The sequence below is a fragment of the Macaca mulatta genome, chromosome 19 (assembly GCF_049350105.2).
Source record: "Macaca mulatta isolate MMU2019108-1 chromosome 19, T2T-MMU8v2.0, whole genome shotgun sequence".
NCBI lineage: Eukaryota > Metazoa > Chordata > Mammalia > Primates > Cercopithecidae > Macaca > Macaca mulatta.
Window position 1 is genome coordinate 10903398 of NC_133424.1, and position 22315 is coordinate 10925712.

At 49.2% G+C, this 22315-nt stretch overlaps 1 protein-coding gene across 10 annotated transcripts in view; it reads right to left on the reverse strand.

The window, feature by feature from the left end:
- DNMT1 (DNA methyltransferase 1) overlaps positions 1–3610 on the reverse strand; it is a 62426-nt gene extending 58816 nt beyond the window's left edge. For 7 of the 10 annotated variants that reach the window (XM_077977275.1, XM_077977274.1, XM_015122838.3 and 4 more), the window contains exon 1: positions 3507–3610. Coding sequence is in view for 9 of the 10 variants with exons in the window: in XM_077977274.1 (XP_077833400.1) it covers positions 3507–3586 (80 nt within the window). In the remaining variant the exon portion in view is untranslated. Of the gene's footprint in view, positions 1–2811; positions 3339–3506 lie in introns of those variants that run through there. The other 3 variants (XM_077977272.1, XM_028839275.2, XM_015122837.3) reach the window with 1 other exon arrangement.
- Between the last annotated feature and the right edge of the window lie 18705 nt (positions 3611–22315).

Below are 22315 nucleotides of genomic sequence, written 5' to 3' on the forward strand. Positions count from 1 at the left end.
AAGTTTCAGGTACTGTTGGATGCCATGTTTGTTTATTTTTCATATAATGAAATATTTTCAAAATGTTAAAAAAAAAAAAAGTCTGTGGAGTGAGTCATATAAACTGCAGTTTCAATGTCTACCACATGGTCAAAAGCAGTCCTCCAAAACTCCAATGCCTACAGTGAAGCAATCTGAGTTCAAAGAAATGTGGAACCCAGGGTCAATGGTGGATTGTAAGGCTCACCTAATGGTATTCCAATTCAGCCAAACAAAATATTTGCACAGGGCCAACAGAGCCCCTAAGCCAGTGGCCTATTGGCAACCCCAGTTGAAGGGAAAGGCTTTGGCAAGCAGCAGACCTTAGCAGGAATTCCTGCTTCCTGGCAGTTAACTCCTCCAGCATCCACTTTTAAGAACTCTTGAGGAATAATGGCCGGGCCCAGTGGCTCACGCCTGTAATATCAGCCCTCTGGGAGGCCAAAGCAGAGGACTGCTTGAGCCCAGGAGTTCAAGACCAGCCTGGGCAACAAAGCAAGACCCTCATCTCTAAAAAAAAAAATTTTTTTTTTTTTTTGAGACAGAGTTTTGCTCCTGTTGCCCAGGCTGGAGTGCAATGGCGCAATCTCGGCTCGCTGCAACCTCCACCTCCTCCGTTCAAGCCTCCTGGGTTCAAGCGATTATCCTGCCTCAGCCTCCTGAGTAGCTGGGTTTACAGGTGCCCACCACCATACCTGGCTAATTTTTTTTTTTAGTAGAGATGGGGATTCACCACGTTGGCCAGGCTAGTCTCAAATTCCTGACCTCAGGTGATCCACCCATCTTGACCTCCCAAAGTGCGGGGATTACAGGCGTGAGCCACTGAGCCCGGCCTTCTAAAAATTATTTTTAAGGATTAGCTGGGCATGGTGGCATGTGCCAGCTACTCAGGAGGCTAAGGCAAGAGGACTGCTTGAGCTCATGGGTTTGAGGCTGCAGTAAGCCATGATTGTGCCACTGCATTCCAGCCTAGGTGACACAGTGAGATCCCGTGTCTTAAAAGAAAAAACTTAAAAAACAAGCTAAGTTAGCCACTAGCATATGAACCTTTATGTGCCATGCATATTCTCATTTAACCCAATACCACCTGAAAACACATGTCATTATTCCTAGACTATGGATATAGAGGTGGCATATGCTTAAGATCATCGAGCCAGTGGAGGCCATGTTTTCAAGATGGCTGGGCAGGCCAGGTACAGTGGCTTACACCTGTAATCCCAACACTTTGGGAAGCTGAGGCAGGAGGATCGCTTGAGGCCAGGAATCGAAGACCAGCCTGAGCAACATGGCAAGACTCCGTCTCTACAAAATTAAAAAAAGGAATAAAAAAGGAAGGCCGGGCCCAAACTTCTCTGAATTGGGTCTAACATCATGAAGCCAGGTACTTTTGTAACTTCACTTCCATTCCATTTTAAATCAAGTTTTATCTTGGGAGGATACTGGCACAGATGATTCAAGAAGGTATATACCCACTAACTGGTTAAGAAGTGGTTTGACTATAATCCCAGCACTTTGGGAGGCTGAGGCGGGTGGATCACTTGAGGTCAGGAGTTCGAGACCAGCCTGGCCAACATGGAGAAACCCCAACTCTACTGAAAACACAAAAATTAGCCAGGCATGGTGGTGGGCACCTGTAATCCCAGCTACTCAGGAGGCTGAGGCAGGAGAATCACTTGAACCCCGGAAGTGGAGGTTGCAATGAGCTGAGATCACGCCACTGCATTCCAGCCTGGGTGACAGAGCAAGACTCCATCTCAAAATAAAAAAGTTGTAGTTAAGGCATGGTGGCTCATACCTGTAACCCTAACCTTTGGGACACAGAGGCAGGAGGACTGCTTAAGGGCAGGGGTTTAAGACCAACCTGGGCAATATGGTAAAACCTCATGTATACAGAAAAAACTAAAAGTCAGTTGGGCATGGTGGTGGTCGCCTATGGTCCCAGCTACTCAGGAGGCTGAGGATCCCTTGAGCCCAGCAGTTCAAGGCTACAGTGTGTTATAATTGTGCCAGGGCACTCCAGCCTGGACAACAGAGTGAGACTCATCTCTAAAAATAAAATTGTTGTTGTTGTTGTTTTTGTTTGTTTTGAGACAGGGTCTCACTCTGTCACCCAGGCTGGAGTGCAGTACCACGATCTCGGCTCACTATATACAGCCTCAATCTCTGGGGCTCAAGTGATACTCCCACCTTAGTCTCTTGAGTAGCTGGGACTCCAGGTACATGGCACTACTCCTGGCTAATTTTTGTATTTTTAGTAGAGATGGGGTTTTGCCATGTTGCCCAGGCTGGTCTCAAACCCCTGGTTCAAGAGATTCATCCGCCACTGCCTCCCAAATTGCTGGGATTACAGGCGTAAGCCACAGCACCCAGCCTTCAAAAAAAAAGTAGGGGGTCGAACCAAATATCCATCCCTCCCCAAAGGCCCAACCAGGCCAGTTAACAAGCCCAAGGAAATAGAAAAATGGCAGACTGCTTTCACAGATTCAGCTGGAAGTGTCCAGGCCTGGTGAGGGTTCCTATGCCTCATGCACACCTCCCTTGAACAAGTTGTTAGGAATGAATAGATGGCGTTCATGGACAAGGGGCTGGGACCACTGCTCCCACTGATCCTGTGCACGGAAGTCGGACAGAGGCATGAATTGCTAAAGCCAGGGCCTCCAACATTAGACACACACACTAAAGAACACACCCATGAACACACGCAAACACACACGAAAGTGTAGCCAGTTCTCAATAGCAAGACTTCCCTGATGCCCACGGCTCACAGGCACAGATTTACAGGAAAAGACCAACCATGGAGCCTTCACGCTTCCCGGGCCCTGCGCGGCATTGCACGGTTCAAGTTCCTGCCAAAACACAGACTTTCCCAAGGAGCAAGGAACACACAGTCCCAAGTGACAGAATGAGTCCCCCCTACGGAAGGCTGGGCTCTCAAACATGAGCCAGCCCAGCCCGGGCCCCGACCGGTGACGTCCGTCTCTGGAGGCCGCCATCGGGATGCACAGCTTTGGGGGAAAGGCACTGAGGGACCCCCCACCAGAGAAGCACCACCGGGGACCGGGCCGGACACCGGAAGTGGAGGCCGAAGTGCCGGTGCCCGAGGGGTGTCCGTTGGCCGCGGGCTGCCCACTTCCTGTGCTACCAAGCTGGAGGCAGGAGCCCGGCCCACCGCTGCTTCGAGAAGGGGACCCCGGAGACGAACCCAAAGCTTGCTGTATTTGGGGATCAAAAGAGAACCCCCACCCCGCCCAGTTTCTAGCCACCAGGGAGCTACGGGGGAATCCACAGCCCATTTTGGCGCCAAACAGCCCGGGCACGCGCGACCGGAAGTGCCACCCTGCCCGCGCCAACTGCCGCTGCGCGCCGCACCACCCCACGCATGCGCGCCCGTCTGTCAGCAGCGGCCACTGGCCACCCCGAGGGGAAGCGACCCCCCACCCAGCGCCCTGCCTGGCCCCCCGAGTCCACGTTCCCCCCACGGTACCTACCGCCTGCGGACATCGTCGGGCAGTGAGATGGCCGGGACGGCCAGTGTGGGCACCCGGGCTGGGGCGGTACGCGCCGGCATCTCGGAGGCTGCAGCAGACGCGACGGCGGCAGCGCAGGCGCCCCGGCTTTTCGCGCGGAAACCGATGGGGAGGGGCGATGAGCGGAGGCGGCGTCTACCACCCCAGTCCGGGCGCGGGGAGGGGGGAGCGGATGTACCAAAAGGAAAGAGGCGATACCCTGTGCAGAAGGATGGAACGGAGCAGGCCATGCCCAGGGACCACGCATGCGCGAGGCGGTCACGCACCCCCGCGCGGAGCAGTGGGCTCGTCCAAGCTCCACGGTTTGCTGGGAGGTGGGCACCGTGCCCGAGGCATTCATTCATTCATTCTTTCAGGTGTGATGGGGATAAAGCAGCAAGAAGTCCCCAAGGGCTTGTGAGAGCCCTTGAGTAAAGTCCTCAGTTCCAATTCAACCTCCATCTATTTGCTGGCTGTACGACCTTGGATCGGTCACTAGGACTCAGCCTCTGTGTCCTCGTCTGTAAAACGGGGTAATTGCACCTACTCTAGAAAATCTTGAGTATGCACAGAATTTGTAGCTAGTACCAAGAATCTCACAGTGTATAGAGACCCGTGCCACTTCTATACCCAGTGTGTGTGGGGTTTTTTGTTCCCCTTTTTAAGCACCACGTGGCTTATGCCTGTCATCCCAGTACTTTGGAAGGCCAGGGCAGGAGGATCGCCTCCTGGTTTAAGAGAAACCACATCTCTTAAAAGAAAAAAAGGAAAACAAAAATTAGCTAGGCATAGTGGCGTGTGCCTGTAGTATAACTACTCTAGAGGTTGAGGCAGGAAGATCGCTTGAACCAGTGAGGCAGAGGTTATAGTGAGCCATGATTGCGCCACTGCATTCCAGCCTGGGAGACAGAGCAAGACCTTGTCTCAAAAAAATAAAAATAAAAAGTAAAAATAAATTAAGAAGCACTATGCCAGGCGCAGTGGCTCATGCCTGTAATCCCAGTGCTTTGAGAGGCCCAGGTGGGAGGATCGCTTGAGGTTAGGAGTGCAAGACCAGCCTGAGCAACATAGGGATACCCCATCTCTACAAAAAATACAAAGATTCGCTGGGCATGGTGACATACACCTGTAATCCTACCTACTCAGGAGGCTGAGGTGGGAGGATGGCTTGAGCCCTGGCAGTATAGGCTGCAGTGAGCTATCATTGGGCCGCTGGACTCCTGCCTGGGCGACGGGGTAAGACCTTGTCTCACTCTGTCACGCCGGCTGGAGTGCAGTGGTGAGATCTCGGCTCACTGCAACCTCTGCCTGCCAGGTTCAAGCGATTCTCATGCCTCAGCCTCCCTAGTAGGCTGGGATTACGGGCGTACTCCACCACGCCTGGCCAATTTCTGTATTTTTAGTGGGAGAGACAGGGTTTCACCATGTTGGCCAGGGTAGTCTGGAACTCCTTACCTCAAGCAATCCACTTGCCTCAGCCTCCCAAAGTGCTGGGATTATAGGCCTAAGCCACCGCAACCGGCCGGAATTTTTTTTTTTTTTTTTAAGCACCAGAACACGGGGGAAAGATTGTGTCTTTAACAAATGGTGCGGCCGGGCACGGTGGCTCACGTCTGTAATCCCAGCACTTTGGGAGGCCAAGGCAGGTGGATCATGAGGTCAGGAGTTCGAGACCATCTTGGCTAACATGGTGAAACCCCGTCTCTACTAAAAATTACAAAAAACTAGCCGGGCGTGGTGGCGTGCGCCTGTAGTCCCAGCTACTTGGGAAGCTGAGGCAGGAGAATGGCGTGAAACCGGAAGGCGGAGCGGAGCTTGCAGTGAGCCGAGATTGTGCCACTGTACTCCAGCCGGGGCGACAGGGCGAGACTCCGTCTCAAAAAAAAAACCAAAAAAAAACAAATGGTGCTGAGATAACTGTATAACCACATATAAAAGAATGAAGTTGGACCCTTACCTTACACCATATACAAAAAACACAAAATTGATTAAAGACTTAAACATAAGACCTGAAACTATAGTGCTCCTAGAAGAAAACATGGGGAAAAGTTTCATGACATTGGATTTGGCAATGATTTCTTGGATATGACAGCAAAATACAGCCAACAAGAGAGAAGATAGACAATTGAGTTGGCATCAAACTTAAGGATAGCTATACAGCAAAAGAAATGACCAACACAGTGAAAAGGCAACCTATAGGATGGGAAAAAAAAAAAAGTTTGCAAACTATATTATCTGGTAAAGGGTTAATATCCAGAATATAGGAAAAATTACAGCCAGGCACGGTGGTTCATGCCTGTGATCCCTGTACTTTGGGAGGCCCAGGCAGGCAGATCGCTTGAGCCCGGTAGTTTTAGACCAGCCTGAGCAACATGGCAAAACCTCATCTCTACCAAGAAAAGAAAAAAAAATTATATAAAAAATAAATTACTACTGGTCAGGCTCGGTGTCTCACGTCTGTAATCCCAGCACTTTGAGAGGCCAAGGCAGGTGGATCACCTGAGGTCAGGAGTTTGAGACCAGCCTGGCCAACATGGTGAAACACTGTCTCTCCTCAAAATATAAAAATTTGCTGGGCGTGGTGGCACACACCTATAATCCCAGCTACTCAGAAGGCTGAGGCAGGAGAATCGCTTGAACCCAGGATATGGAGGCTGCAGTGAGCCGAGATCGCACCATTGCACTCCAGCCTGGGAGACAAGAGAGAAACTCTGTCTCAAATAAATAAAAATTTAAAAAAATAAAAAATAAATTACTACAACGCAACAACAAAAACTTGATTTAAAAATGAGCAGATGGGCCGGGCGCGGTGGCTCAAGCCTGTAATCCCAGCACTTTGGGAGGCCGAGACGGGCGGATCACGAGGTCAGGAGATCGAGACCATCCTGGTTAATACGGTGAAACCCCGTCTCTACTAAAAAGTACAAAAAACTAGCCGGGCGAGGTGGCGGGCGCCTGTAGTCCCAGCTACTTGGGAGGCTGAGGCAGGAGAATGGCATGAACCCGGGAGGCGGAGCTTGCAGTGAGCTGAGATCTGGCCACTGCACTCCAGCCTGGGCCACAGAGCGAGACTCCGTCTCAAAAAAAAAATAAAAAAAATAAAAATAAAATAAAAAAATAAAAATGAGCAGATGGGTTGGGTGCGGTAGCTCACGCCTGTGATCCCAGCAGTTTGGGAGGCCAAGGCAGGCAGATCATGAGGTCAGGAGATCAAGACCATCCTGGCTAACATGGTGAAACCCCATCTACTAAAAATCCAAAAAATTCGCTGGGCGTGGTGGCAATCGCCTGTAGTCTCAGCTAGTCAAGAGGCTGAGGCAGGAGAATGGCGTGAACCTGGGAGGCGGAGCTTGCAGTGAGCCAAGATCATGCCACTACACTCCATCCAGCCTGGGCAACAGAGCGAGACTCCATCTCAAAAACAAACAAAAAGAGCAAATGACTTCAATACATACTTTCCCAAAGAAGATATGCGAATAGAAAACAAGCATATTAAAAGATGCTCAACATCACTGGTCATCGGGGAAGTGCAAATCAAAACCACAATGAAATATCCCAAAGACCCCTTAGAATGGCTACTGTCAAATAATAAGTGTTGGTGAAAATGTGGAGAAATTGGAACCCTTATGCACGGTTGAGAGTCAAATAAAATGGTGGAGCTGCTATGAGAAACAGTGTGGAAGTTCCTCAAAAAATTAAAAATAGAATTATCATATGATCCAGCAATCCCATTTCTGGATATAAATTCAAAAGAATTGAAAAGAGGATCTTAAAGAGATATTTGCATACCCATCTTCATTGCAGCATTAGTCACAACAGCCAACAGATAGAAAAAAAAAAAAAAAGGAAGATCATATTGCTTCTAAGAGATGGAGTCTTGCTATGTTGCCCAGGCAGGTCTCAAACTCCTGGGCTCAAGGCATCCTCCTACCTCAGCTTCTCAAGTAGCTGGGACTACAGGTATGTGCCACCATAATGGGCTAATTTTTTATATTTTTTGTAGAGACAGGATTTTTCCACGTTGCCCAGGCTGGTCTCAAACTCCTGAGCTCAAGCAATCTGCCGGCCTTGGCCTCCCAAAGCACTGGGATTACAGGTGTGAGCCACTGCACCCAGCCTAATTCAGTCTTTAAAAAAGAAAAAACGGCCACGTGCAGTGGCTCATACCTGTAATCCCAACACTTAGGGAAGCCAAGGCAGGCAAATCACCTGAGGTCAGGAGTTCGAGACCAGCCTGACCAACATGGAGAAACTCCATCTCTACTAAAAACACAAAATTAGCCAGACGTGGTGGCTCATGCCTGTAATCCCAGCTACTCCGGAGGTTGAGGCAGGAGAATTGCTTGAACCCAGGAGGTGGAGGTTGAGGTGAGCCAAGATTGCGCCATTGCACTCCAGCCTGGACAACGAAAGAGAAACTGTCTCAAAATAAATAAATAAATAATATAAAAGTAAAAATACAAAATTAGCTGGGTATGGTGGCACACACCTGTAATCCCAGCTACTCAAGAGGCTAAGGCAAGGCAATCGCTTGAACCTGAGAGGTGGAGGTTGCAGTGAGCCGAGATCCCGCCATTGCACTCCAGCCTGGGTGACAAAAGTGACACTCCGTCTCAAAAAAGAAAAAAGAAAAATATCTTTCTCAAAAAAGAAAAAAGAAAAATATCTTTTTTTTTTTTTTGAGACGGAGTATCGCTCAGTCGCCCAGGCTGGAGTGCAGTGGCGCGATCTCAGCTCACTGCAAGCTCCGCCTCCTGGGGTCACGCCATTCTCCTGCCTCAGCCTCCAGAGTAGCTGGGACTACAGGCGCCCGCTGCCATGCTCGGCTAAGTTTTTGCATTTTTAGTAGAGACAGGGTTTCACTGTGTTAGCCAGGATGGTCTCGATCTCCTGACCTCGTGATCCGCCTACCTTGGCCTCCCAAACTGCTGGGATTACCGGTGTGAGCCACCACGCCTGGCCTGAAAAAATATCTTATTATATGCTACAACATGGATGAACCTTCAGGATATTACGCTCAGTGAGAACTTAATCACACAAACACAAAATACCGTAGGATTCCACTTATGCAGCATCTAAAGTAATCAAAATCTTAGAAACAGAAAGTAGAATAGTGGTTACCAAGGACGGGGGAAGGAGGAAAAGGCGTCACTGTTCAAAAGTTTCAGTTTTACAAAATGATTCCAGACATCTGTTGCACAACAATGTGTATATACTAAACTGCACACTGAAAAATTTATAAGATGGTAAATAAAATACTATTAGTAAACGGGGCTAAGGTTTTTTTTTTTTTGAGACCGAGTCTCGCTCTGTCACCCAAGCTGGAGTGCAGTGGCACAATCTCAGCTCACTGCAACCTCCGCCTCCTGGGTTCAAGCGATTCTCCTCCCTCAGCCTCCTGAGTAGCTGGGATTACAGGTGTGCACCACCACGCCCGGCTAATCTTTGTATATTTAGCAGAGAGTGTTTTGCCATGTTGGCCAGGCTTGTCTTGAACTCCTGACCTCAAGTGACCCGCCCACCTCAGCCTCCCAAAGGGCTGGGATTATAGGCATGAGCCATGACACCCAGCCCTAAGAAGTACTTTCCCTTCAACAATAAGAAGCACCAAAAAGGAGTTTAAAATTCGGGCATATTTTTACATTTTTGTATTACAAAATATTTGTATTATAAAATTCACAGTGAATGTGTTTATATGCACGTACACACTCACGCACACACAGTTCCCCCAACAGCTGGTGGGGAAGGGTCATTCTGGCCAGAAGTGAACCCTCACACAGACCCCCCCGTTTGCTATGAATTACTCACACATGGCAGGACCCAGGAAGACTGAATAATAAGACAAATTCCCAGCGGTTAATATTGAATCAGCACTGATGTATTCTACCAGGTTCTTTAGATAACTTTTTTTTCTTTTCCAATTTTTTTTTTAAATAGAGACAGGGTCTCGCTATGTTGCCCAGGCCAGGCCAATCTTGAACTCTTGAGCTCAGTTACAGGCATGAGCCACTGTGCCTGGGGCTTTTTGGTGTGTTTTTTTTTTTTTTTTTTTGAAATGGAGTTTTGCTCTGTCACCGAGGCTGGAGTGCAGTGGTGCGATCTCAGCTCACTACAAGCTCCGCCTCCTGGGTTCACGCAATTGTCCTGCCTCAGTCTCCCGAGTAGCTGAGATTACAGGTGCACACCACCACGCTTAGCTAATTAGCTAATTTCTTGTGTGTTTTTAGTAGAGATGGGGTTTCACTATGTTGGCCAGACTGGTCTCCAACTCCTGACCTTGTGATCTGCCCACCTCAGCCTCCCAAAGTGCTGGGATTACAGTTGTGAGCCACTGTGCCAGGCCATTTTGTTTTGTTTTGTCTTTTTGAGATAGGGTTTCACTTCCGTCTCAGACTGGAATGGAATGGTGTGCAATCTCAGCTCACTACCACCTCCACCTCCCAGGCTCAAGCAATTCTCTTGCCTCGGCCTCCCGAGTAGCCAGGAATACAGGCACACACCACCACACCTGGTTAATTTTTATATTTTTTTGTAGAGACGAGGTTTTGCCATGTTGCCCAGGCTAGTCTCTAACTCCTGAACTCAAGCGATCCTCCTGCCTCGGCCTCCCAAAGTGCTGCAATTACAGGCCTGAGCTACTGTGCCCAGCCTTCTTTTATTTTGAGACAGGGTCTCACTCTGTCACCCAGGCTGGAATGCAGTGGCACGATCACCATTCACTGCAACCTCAGCCTCCCAGGCTCAAGCAATCCTCTCATCTTAGCCTCCCAAGTAGCTGGGACCCACAGGGACACACTACCGGGCTTGGCTAATTTTTATATATATATATATATATATATATATATATATTTTTTTTTTTTTTTTTTTTTTTTTTTTTTTGAGATGGAGTCTCGCTCTGTCGCCCAAGCTGGAGTGCAGTGGCCAGATCTCAGCTCACTATAAGCTCCGCCTCCCGGGTTTACGCCATTCTCCTGCCTCAGCCTCCCGAGTAGCTGGGACTACAGGCGCCTGCCACCTCGCCTGGCTGGTTTTTTGTACTTTTTAGTAGAGACGGGGTTTCACTGGGTTAGCCAGGATGGTCTCGATCTCCTGACCTCGTGATCCGCCCGTCTCGGCCTCCCAAAGTGCTGGGATTACAGGCTTGAGCCACCGCGCCCGGCCTTTTTTTATATATTTTTGTAGAGACAGAGTGTTCCATGTTGCCCAGGCTGGGAATTATTTAATTTAATCCTTAACAACCATAAAGGTAGGTAGCAGGACCGTGCTTGCAATGGCCTGAAATATTCGTCACATAGGACTCTCAGACACCCCTTACCCAAGATCATAGATTCACTCAGCAGTAAGGACCATGAATCCAGCTGTCTTTCATCCAGAACCTGAGGGCAAAACAGTGGCCCCAGGGATGGCCAGCTGTCCAGGCCATGGGAGACCAAAGAGATAGCACTTGAAGGAAGCTGGACTAGGATAGGATCAGAACAGGAATAGTAGAAGTCATTCTTACCAGAGTGGACCTTAGGCCCGTAAACCTGTCAGAACTCGTGATCAGGACCCCTAACCCACCTTAGAGCCAGGGGAGGAGATAGAAGAAGGGACAGATGAACAGACTTCCTACTCAGGGACTTCAAGGCAAGGAGAGCAGCTGCATTTACTGGGGACTTCCTCTAAGCTAGATTTCCTTTGTAACAGCATTGTCAACCTTGTCAGGAAGAGATGGCTTGACCCATCTTCCAGATACGGGTAAAAAAGCACAGAGATATGGAAACGATTTGCCTTAAGGGCACCCTGCAAGTTGGAATTTGCTTCCAAGTTGTTTGGGTGAAAAATCCAGGCATCTCCTTTCATGCCTCTCCTCGCCTCAGATGCTAAACATTAGCAAGCTCTGCTGGTTCTTCCTCTGGAATACAAGCCAAGTCTTTCTACTTATCCACGCTCCTGCTACCCTAGCCCAAACTGCCATCATCACGCACCTGGACTTCATTCTAGAAGCTTCCTCCCTGACCTCCCAGCTGCCCTGGAGATTCCCTTCCAAATGCTTCAGCTAGAAAGCTTTATTTTATGTATTTATTTATTATTATTATTATTATTTTGAGACGGAGTCTTATTCTGGCGCCCAGGCTGGAGTGCAGTGGCACAATCTCAACCCACTACAACCTCTGCCTCCCGGATTCAAGCAGTTCTCCTGCCTCAGCCTCCCTAGTAGCTGGGATTACAGTCACTCACCACCACGCCTGGCTGATTTTTGTATTTTTAGTTAATACGGGGTTTCAACATGTTAGCCAGGCCAACTCCTGACCTGTGATACACCCACCTTGGCCTCTCAAAGTGCTGGGATTACAGGTGTAAGCCACCCCACCAGGCCTTTTTTTTTTTTTTTTTGAGATGGAGTCTCACTCTGTTGCCCAGGCTGGAGTGCAATGTGCAATCTTGGCTCACTGTGACCTCCATCTCCCAGGTTCAAGCAATTCTCCTGCCTCAGCCTTCCAAGTAGCTGGGACTACAGGAACAAGCCACCATGTCCAGCTAATTTTTTGTATTTTTAGTAGAGATGGGGTTTCACCATGTTGGCCAGGCTGGTCTCAAACACCTGACCTCAAGTGATCCACCCACCTCAGCCTCCCAAAGTGCTGGAATTACAGGCGTGAGCTATGTGTCCGGCCTTTTTTTAAAAAACAACAACAACAACAACAACAACAACCACCACCCAGCTGGGGTCTCACTGTCACCGCAGGCTGGAGTACAGTGACATGATCATAGCTCACTACAGCCTCAAACTCCTGGGCTCAAGCAATCCTCCCACCTTAGCCTCCCAAAGCACTGGGAATTACAGGCATGAGCCCCTACACCTGGCTCTGAGAAATGTTTACAAAAATAAACTGGAACATGCCATCCCCTTCTTTGCCACTAAAACCTTCCAGAACTTCCCATTGTTCTTGAAATAAAATCTAAGCATTTTGTTATTTTTATGGGGTCCTGCTCGGTAAGTTTTATTCCTCCCTTCACTGAGCACCAGTTTTGGGTTTTTTTCGTTGTTGTTTTTTGAGATGGAGTTTTACTCTTCTTCCCCAGGCTGGAATGCAGTGGTGTCATCTTGGCTCACTGCAGCCTCTGCCTACTGGGTTCCAGCGATTCTCCTACCCCAGACTCCCGAGTAGCTGGGATTACAGGCACGTACCACCACGCCCGGTTAATTTTTGTATTTTTAGTGGAGACAGAGTTTCACCATGTTAGCCAGGCTGGTCTCGAACTCCCAACCTCAAGTGATCCGCCTACCTCGGCCTCCCAAAGTGCTAGGATTACAGGCATGAGCCACTGTACCCAGCCTAGCTTTATTTTAATTTTGTATTTTTGAGACAGGGTCTCATTCTGCTGCCCATGCTGGAGTATAGTGGTGCAATCACAGCTCACTGCAGCCTCCAACTCCTGGGCTCAAGCAATCATCCCCCCTCAGCCTCCCAAGTAGCTGGGACTACAGGAACACATCACCATGTCTGACTAGTTTTTGTTTGTTTTTGTTTTTGGTAGAGACACTATGTTGCCCAGGCTGGTCTTGAACTCCTGGGCACAAGCGATTCTCCTGCCTCAGCCTGCCAAAGTGTTGGGATTACAAGTATGAGCCACTGCCCCTGGCCTCTCAAGTTCTTAAGTGCCCCAAAGCCTTTGTTTTTGCTGCTACTTCTGCCCAAATCAGCCTTCTGGAAGATTCACACAGCTCAACATTGCCTCAAAACAGAGGCTTCCCCAGACCACTGGAGAGTAACCTTTACCCGCCGAGTCATGCTTTACTTTTACTGTTTCTTCGTAGCATTTACCACTGTCAAAGATTCTTTTTTTTTTCCTTAGAGTCTTGCTCTGTCACCCAGGCTGGAGTGCAGTGGCACAACCTTGGCTCACTGTGACCTCTATCTTCCAGGTTCAAGCGATTCTCCTGCCTCGCCTCCAGAGTAGCTGGGACTACAGGCGCCCATCACCACAGCTGGCTAACTTTTTGTATTTTTTTAGTAGAGATGGGGTTTCACCATGTTGGCCAGGCAGGTCTCGAACTCCTGACCTCAGGTGATCTGCCCGCCTCCACCTCCCATAGTGTTGGGATTACAGGCGTGAGCCACTGTGCCCAGCCTGAGATTTTCTTATTTACTATCTATTGTAATCTGTCTGCCCCACAAGAACAAAGCAGGGGTTGGCACACGTTTTCTTTTTTTTTTTTTTTTTTTTTTGAGACGGAGTCTGGCTCTGTTACCCAGGCTGGAGTGCAGTGGCGCGATCTCGGCTCACTGCAAGCTCCGCCTCCCGGGTTTACGCCATTCTCCTGTGTCAGCCTCCCGAGTAGCTGGGACTACAGGCGCCCGCCACCTCGCCCGGCTAGTTTTTTGTATTTTTTAGTAGAGACGGGGTTTCACCGTGTTAGCCAGGATGGTCTCGATCTCATGACCTCGTGATCCGCCCGTCTCGGCCTCCCAAAGTGCTGGGATTACAGGCTTGAGCCACCGCGCCCGGCCGGCACACGTTTTCTGTAAAGAACCAGATAAATATTTCAGGTTTCATGAGCCACACATCCTATGCCCCAACTACTCAACCCTGCCATCATCAAAGTGCAGAAACAGCCATCATCAATATGTAAATGAGTAGGTATGACTGTGTTCCAGTAAAACTTTATAAAAACAGATGGCCAGCCAAATTTGGCCCTCAGGCCTTAGTATGCTGACCCCTCCACAGACTACAAACTCCAGAGGAATGCAAATATAGGTTGAATTAACATATAGAACACGAGGCCAGGCGTGGTGGCTTGACACCTGTAATCCCAGCAGTTTGTGAGGCCAAGGCAGATGGATCACCCGAGGTCAGGAGTTCGAGACCAGCCTGGCCAACATGGTGAAACTCCATCTCTACTAAAAACACAATTAGGCCAGGCATGGTGGTTCACACCTGTAATCCCAGCACTTTGGGAGGCTGAGGTGGACAGATCACCTGAGGTTTGCCGTCAAGACCAGCCTAGTCAACATGGTGAAACCCTGTCTCTACTAAAAATACGAAAATTAGCCGGGCATGGTGGCATGCACCTGTAGTCCCAGCTACCCACAAGACTGAGGCAGGAAAATTGATTGAACCCAGGAGGCGGAGGTTGCAGTGAGCCAAGATCATGCCACTGTACTCCAGCCTGGGCAACAGAGGGAAATTGTCTCAAAAAAAAAAAAAACCCTCAAAAATTGTCGTAACCTGGGAGGTGGAGGTTGCAGTGAGCTGAGATCACATCACTGTACTCCAACCTGGGCAACAGAGCGAGACCCTGTCTCAAAACAAAAAAAGTAAAGTTGTTTTCCCCACAACAACAGTGTCATTTCCATTTTACAAACAGAAACCCAAACCAGATCAAGTTACAAACCTAGGTTTGTCTCCAATTCCTGGATCATTTGCTTTGTTCACTTAAACACTAGAAATCTCAAACAAAGGATCAGGTGCGGTGGCTCATGGCTGTAAACCCAGCACTTTGGGAGGACGAGGCAGGTGGATCAATTGAGGTCAAGTTTGAGACCAGCCTGGCCAAAATGGTTAAACCTCATCTCTGCTAAAAATATGAAAATTAGCTGGGTGTGGTGGTGCACACCTGTGATCCCAGCTACTTGGGAGGCTGAGGCAGGAGAATCGCTTGAACTCGGGAGGCAGAGTTTGCAGTGAGCTGAGATTGTGCCACTGCACTCCAGCCTGGGCAACAGAGTGACACTCTATCAAGAAAGAGAAAGAGAAAGAGAGAGAGAGAGAGAGACAGAGACACAGAGAGAGACAGAGACATAGAGAGAGACACACACACACAGAGACACACAGAGAGAGACACACACACACAGAGACACACAGAGAGAGACACACACACACAGAGACACACAGAGAGAGACACACACAGAGAGAGACACACACAGAGAGAGACACACACAGAGAGAGACACACACACAGAGAGAGACACACACAGAGAGAGAGACACACACAGAGAGAGAGACACAGAGAGAGAGACACACACAGAGAGAGAGACACAGAGAGAGAGAGACACACACAGAGAGAGAGACACACACAGAGAGAGAGACACACAGAGAGAGAGACACACAGAGAGAGACACACAGAGAGAGACACACACAGAGAGAGAGACACACACAGAGAGAGAGACACACACAGAGAGAGAGACACAGAGAGAGAGAGACACACACAGAGAGAGAGACACAGAGAGAGAGAGACACACACAGAGAGAGACACACACAGAGAGAGACACACACAGAGAGAGAGACACACAGAGAGAGAGACACACACAGAGAGAGAGACACACACAGAGAGAGAGACACACAGAGAGAGAGACACACAGAGAGAGACACACACAGAGAGAGAGACACACACAGAGAGAGACACACAGAGAGAGACACACACAGAGAGAGAGACACACACAGAGAGAGAGACACACAGAGAGAGAGACACACACAGAGAGAGACACACACAGAGAGAGACACACACAGAGAGAGACACACACAGAGAGAGAGACACACACAGAGAGAGACACACACAGAGAGACACAGAGACACAGAGACACAGAGACAGAGAGAAAGAGAGACAAAGAGAGAGACAGAGAAAGAGAGAGACAGACAGAGACAGAGAGAGACAGAAAGAGACAGAGACAGAGACAGAGAGACAGAGACAGAGACAGAGAGAAAGAGAGAAAGAGAAAAAGAGAGAAAAAGAAAAAAGAAAGAGAGAAAAAAAGAGAAAAAGAGATCTCAAAGAGAGAAAGATCTCAGACAGAGAAAGATCTCAGAGAAAGAAAGAAAGAGAAAGAAAGAGAAAAGAAAGGAAGGAGAAAAGAAAAGAAAGACCAAAGACCGGGTGCAGTGGCTCACGCCTTACCTGAGAGAAGGAAGTGGAACCTCTAGAAGAAAACACGTACCGATTTTGTGGGCATTCACTCTGCCTCCACCTCTCAGCCTCCAAAGTCACATTCACTAACATGCCACAAGACAGACTTGCCAGGCCAGGCATGGTGGCTCATGCCTGTGATCCCGGCGCTTTGGGAAGCTGAGGCAGGATTGCTTAAGGACAGGAGTTTGAGGCTGCAATGAGCTATAATCGTGCTACTGCACTCTAGCCTGGGCGACAGAGCAAGACCACATCTCTAAAAAACAAAAAATAAATCTAGGCCGGTCATGGTGGCTCATACCTATAATCCCAGCACCTTGGGAGGCCAACACAAGTGGATCACTTGAGGTCAGGTGTTCGAGACCAGCCTGGCCACCACAGTGAACCCTCGTCTCTACTAAAAATACAAAAATTAGCTGGGCATGGTAGCAGGCGCCTGTAATTCCAGCTACTCAGGAGGCTGAGGTACAAGAATCGCTTGAACCTGGGAGGTGGAGGTTGCAGTGAGCCAAGATCAGGCCACTGCACTCCACCTTGGGCGACAGAACAAGACTCTGTCCCCACCAAAAAGAAAAAAATTAAATGAAAAGGAAAGATCTGCCAGGTCATAGCTCCTTGCTTCCCAGGCCACATTCCAGGGAGGCTAGGAGAGGCCCAGAGATCAGTCTAACCGAGGTCCAGGCAGCCCCGAGCACAAGGACTGGTGGAGAGCTGGCCACATGTCCTGAGCCACGGTCAGTCAGAAGACTGAAGCTGAGTCATCCCAGACACCGTGCTCAGTGCTAGGCCCATCAGAGGCCCAGCAGCACTCAGTAACAATGGGGACACTTTACCACCCTCACCCCGTAAGGGCCTCAGAAGTACTCTCTCCAGGCTCAAGTGACTTGCCCAAGCCAGGAACCAGATCTGCAGAAACCCAAGTCCCATAGCGTGTGCTGGGTAGAGCCGCCTACTCCTCGTGGAGCCTTTGAGCAGGCGGACAGCTCTCTGTTGGGATCACAAGAGGCTTGCTGCCAAGCCCTGCGGGTTTTTCCTTCAAAGAGCCCTTGAGTCAACTGATCTGCTCCTCCTGGGCCCCTGGCCCAGGTCACCCTCACCTTTCTCCTGGATGCCTGCCCAGCCTCGTTCCTGGGCTGCTACTTGGCCCCTTCACCATCCATTCACCATGGAGGAAGTTCGTCAGAATCCAGATCTGATCATGTTAGCTCCTCCCTACCTCACTGAATGCCCCTGAATGACTTCTCAGGGATCTTAGGATAAACCCAAGCCCACTCTCTCCACTGCAGCCCACAAGGCCTCAGTGCCCAGCCCTGTCCTGTCCTGTCCTTTCATCTCCTGCCACCCACCTATTAACCCACTCCAGCTGAGCCACATTATGGACAGCCCCAGCCTCTTTCTGCCTAAGACCTGTGGTGGCCAGCCTCCAAGAAGGCCCTCGATGTCTCTTGCCTCTTGGTATTCATACCCTGCAAAGCCTTCTCCCTTCTTCCATAGTCACGGTCAGTTTATGTGGCCAAGGGAAGGTGAGTGACTTCCAAGGCTAGATCATAAAAGGCACTACAGCACCACCTTTCATTCCCTGGGAAACCAGCTGCCATATTGTAAGGATGCTCAAGCAGCCCTGCAGGGAGGCCCATAGGAAGAGAAACCAATTTATCAGCCAGGTGAGTAAGCCACATTGGAGGTAGCTGCACTCCAGCCCCCATCAGACCTGCAGATGAGTGGAACCCTGGATGATATCTGACTGTAACCTCATAAAAGACCCCTAAGAGAGCTGCTCCCAAATTCCCAACCCGCAGAAACCACAGGATATAATGCCTGGGTGTTGTTCTGAGCCACTGAGGTTTGAGGCTTGTTGTTAATGCAGCCAGAGATATGTATTGCAAGGCTTCTGCATGGGCTGTTTCCTTAGCTTGGAAAGTCCTATTCTACATGCTCGGTTCTCCTGCTTGGATAATCTACAATTATCCTCCCTATTGTGGCTCAGCCGTGACCTCCGTCACGGAGCCTTTCCTAACCTCCCCTGGCCCTTTCAGGTCTTTGTTCCATAGTCTTTTAGAAGCCAAGCCCTTTCCTTCAGAGCCTTTACCCCAGCTGTTGATCATATAATTTGAGATTTATGTCAGCCATACCCCCACCGATGCCCAGTGCCTAGCAAAGCACCCAGGATGTAGTTAGCACCCAATAAAGCATTATGGAGCCCTACACAGATGAGAGAGGGTATGACGCCTGTTCTCCCCACATTAAATGCTCAGTTTACAAATATCCATCAAAATTACCAACAGGTGGCCGGGCACGGTGGCTCAAGCCTGTAATCCCAGCACTTTGGGAGGCCGAGGCAGGCGGATCACGAGGTCAGGAGATCGAGACCATCCTGGCTAACACGGTGAAACCCCGTCTCTACTAAAAAAATACAAAAAAATAGCCAGGTGTGGTGGAGTGCGTCTGTAGTCCCAGCTACTCGGGAGGCTGAGGCAGGAGAATGGCCTGAACCCGGGAGGCGGAGCTTGCAATGAGCTGAGATCCAGCCACTGCACTCCAGCCTGGGCGACAGCGCAAGACTCTGTCTCAAAAAAAAAAAAAAAAAAAAAAAAATTACCAACAGGCTGGGCAGTGGCTCACACCTATAATCCCAGCAATCTGGGAGGATGAGGCAGGCAGATTTGCTTGAGTCCAGGAGTTCAAGACCAGCCTGGGCAACATGACAAGACTCTGTCTCTACAAAAAAAAAATAAAAATTAGACGAGCTAGATCGCCTGAGGTCAGGAGTTCAAGACCAGCCTGACCAACATGGTGAAACCCCTTCTCCACTAAAAATACAAAATTAGCTGGGCATGGTGGCGCATGCCTGTAATCCCAGCTACTTGGGAGGCTGAGGTAGGAGAATCGCTTGAACCTGAGAGGCAGAGGTTGCAGTGATCTGAGATCTGAGATTACGCCATTGCACTCCAGCCTGGGCAACAAGAGCAAAACTCCCTCTCAAAAAAAAAAAAAAAAAAAAGATTAGCTGGACATGGCGGCAGGCACCTGTAGTCCCAGCTACTCTGGAGGCTGAGGTGGGAGGATAACCTGAGCCCAAAGAGGTTGAGGCTGCAATGAGCTGTGATCACACCACTGTGCTCCCACCTGGGTGACAGTAAGACCCTGTCTCAAACAAAAACAAAAACAAAACACACAACTCAGACACCTTGCATATCTAAATACAAAAGCAAAGTCAAGAAAGCTTTTGAAATAAAACACAGAACAGCTATGTGACTTGTGGACAGGCAAGCGTTTCTTCAGCAGGACACAAAGTACATTAGTCATAAAAGAAAATATGCTGGACTCTATGAAAAGGAGTTTTTGGGTTTTGTTTTGTTTTTTGAGAGAGGGTCTGTCTCCCAGCTTGGAGTGTAGTGGCACAATCACAGCTTACTGCAATCTTGAACTCCTGGGCTCAAGTGATCCTCTCACCTCAGCCTCCAGAGTAGCTAGTAGCTGGGGCTATAGGTATGCACCACCACACCCGGCTAATTTTTTTTTTTTTTTTTGTCGACACAGGGTCTCACTATGTTGCCCAGGCAGGTCTCGACCTTCTGGCCTCAAGTGACTCTTCCACCTTGGCCTCCCAAAGTGCTGGGATAACAGGTGTGAGCCACCACTCCCAGCTGAAGATGAGTTTTGGTTCATCAAAAGATGCCTTTGAAAAGGAGGCCACAGGGCCGGGCGCGGTGGCTCAAGCCTGTAATCCCAGCACTTTGGGAGGCCGAGGCGGGCGGATCACAAGGTCAGGAGATCGAGAACACAGTGAAACCCCGTCTCTACTAAAAATACAAAAAATTAGCCGGGCGCAGTGGCGGGCGCCTGTAGTCCCAGCTACTCAGGAGGCTGAGGCAGGAGAATGGCGGGAACCCGGGAGGCGGAGCTTGCAGTGAGCCGAGATCACGCCACTGCACTCCAGCCTGGGCAACAGCGTGAGACTCCGTCTCAAAAAAAAAAAAAAAAAGAAAAGGAGGCCACAGATGGCCAGGCATGGTGGCTTACACCTGTAATCACAGCACTTTGGGAGGCCGAGGTGGGTGGATCACGAGGTCAAGAGTTTGAGACCAGCCTGGCCAACATGGTGAAACCCTGCCTCTACTAAAAATACAGAAATTAGCTAGGCACAGTAGCGGGCGCCAGTAATCCCAGCAACTTGGGAGGCTGAGGCAGGAGAATTGCTTGACCCAGGAGGCGGAGGTTGCAGTGAGCCGAGATCACGCCACGGCACTCCAGCCTGGATGACAGAGCAAGACTCCATCTCAAAAAAAAAAAAAAGCCACAGACATACGTCATACCTATAATACATATAGAACTCCTTCAATTTAATGACAGACAATCACTTTTTTACTTAGTGGCTAAAAGAGCTAAACAGGCACTTCACAAAAGAGGATACCCAGATGGCCAAGGCTAACGTGGGAAGCTGCTCAACTTCATTAGTCATCAGGGAAATGCAAACTCAAACCTCAATACAGTATCACCCTCACACACACACGCAAATGAAACAAATTTTTTTTCCCGGGGTTGGCAAAACCAGAACTCTTCTATATTGCTGGAGGAAGTCTCAAATGGTATGGCCACTTTGGAAAATGATTTGGCAACATTTGCTAAAGCCATGTCTACTGCTGACCAGGACCCCCCAATCCCATGCCTGGAATGAGTGTATATATCTACCAATTGACACGAACAAGAAATGTTCATAGTAGTTTAATCACAGTAGCCAAAAGCTGAAGACCACATGATCAATAATAGAACAGATAGTTACTCATTCACATGGAATATTATTATTATTATTATTATTTATTATTTTTTTTTTTTTGAGACAGAGTCTCACGCTGTTGCCCAGGCTGGAGTGCAGTGGCGCGATCTCGGCTCACTGCAAGCTCCCCCTCCCGGGTTCCCGCCATTCTCCTGCCTCAGCCTCCTGAGTAGCTGGGACTACAGGTGCCCGCCACCGCGCCCGGCTAATTTTTTGTATTTTTAGTAGGGACGGGGTTTCACTGTGGTCTCGATCTCCTGACCTTGTGATCCGCCCGCCTCGGCCTCCCAAAGTGCTGGGATTACAGGCTTGAGCCACCGCGCCCGGCCTTCACATGGAATATTATACACGGGGGTCATCAACTTTCTTTTTTAAAGGCAGGGTCTTGTTCTCACACCCACGCTGGTGTGCAGGGGTGCAATCGTAGCTCACCGCAGCCTCAACCTCCACGCTCAAGCAATCCTCCCGCCTCAGGCTCCCAAGTAGTAGCTGAGACTACAGGCATGCACCACCACACCCAGCTATTTTTTTTTTTTTTTTTGGTAATCTCAAAGTGTTGAGATTACAGAAATGAGCCATTGCACCCAGCAAAAAATAGAAATCAAAATTTAAGTTAGCTGGGCATGGTGGCACATGCCTGTGGTCTCAGTTACTCGGGAAGCTGAGGTGGGAGGAATGCTTGAGCCCTGGAGATAAAGGCTGCGGTGAGCTGTGATTATGCCACTGTACTCCAGCCTGGGCAACACAGCAAGACCCTATCTCAGAAAAAAAACAAACAAATGTGAATTTCAAAAACATTACATTGCATGAAAGAAACCAGTCATAGGAGAGTACATACTGTGCAATTCTGTTTATAGAAATTACCAAGGCACTTATCTTCATTTTTCTCACCCACTTCAAACTTAGGCTTCCTTCCTTCTTTCCAGGCCACTTACACCCTGCCTTCCTCCCTCAACTCTTCCCAGCCCCCTTCAGCCTGCCATTGTCCATGACAGCCACAAGCCCTAGAGAAAGAAAATGCCATTCACAGGCCAGAGACTTGCCCACCTCCTGGAGAATGACGTGAAAACACACAGTGTCCGCTCCTGAACTGCAAAGAAAGTTTCCCTCTCTACCCCGTGGTGAG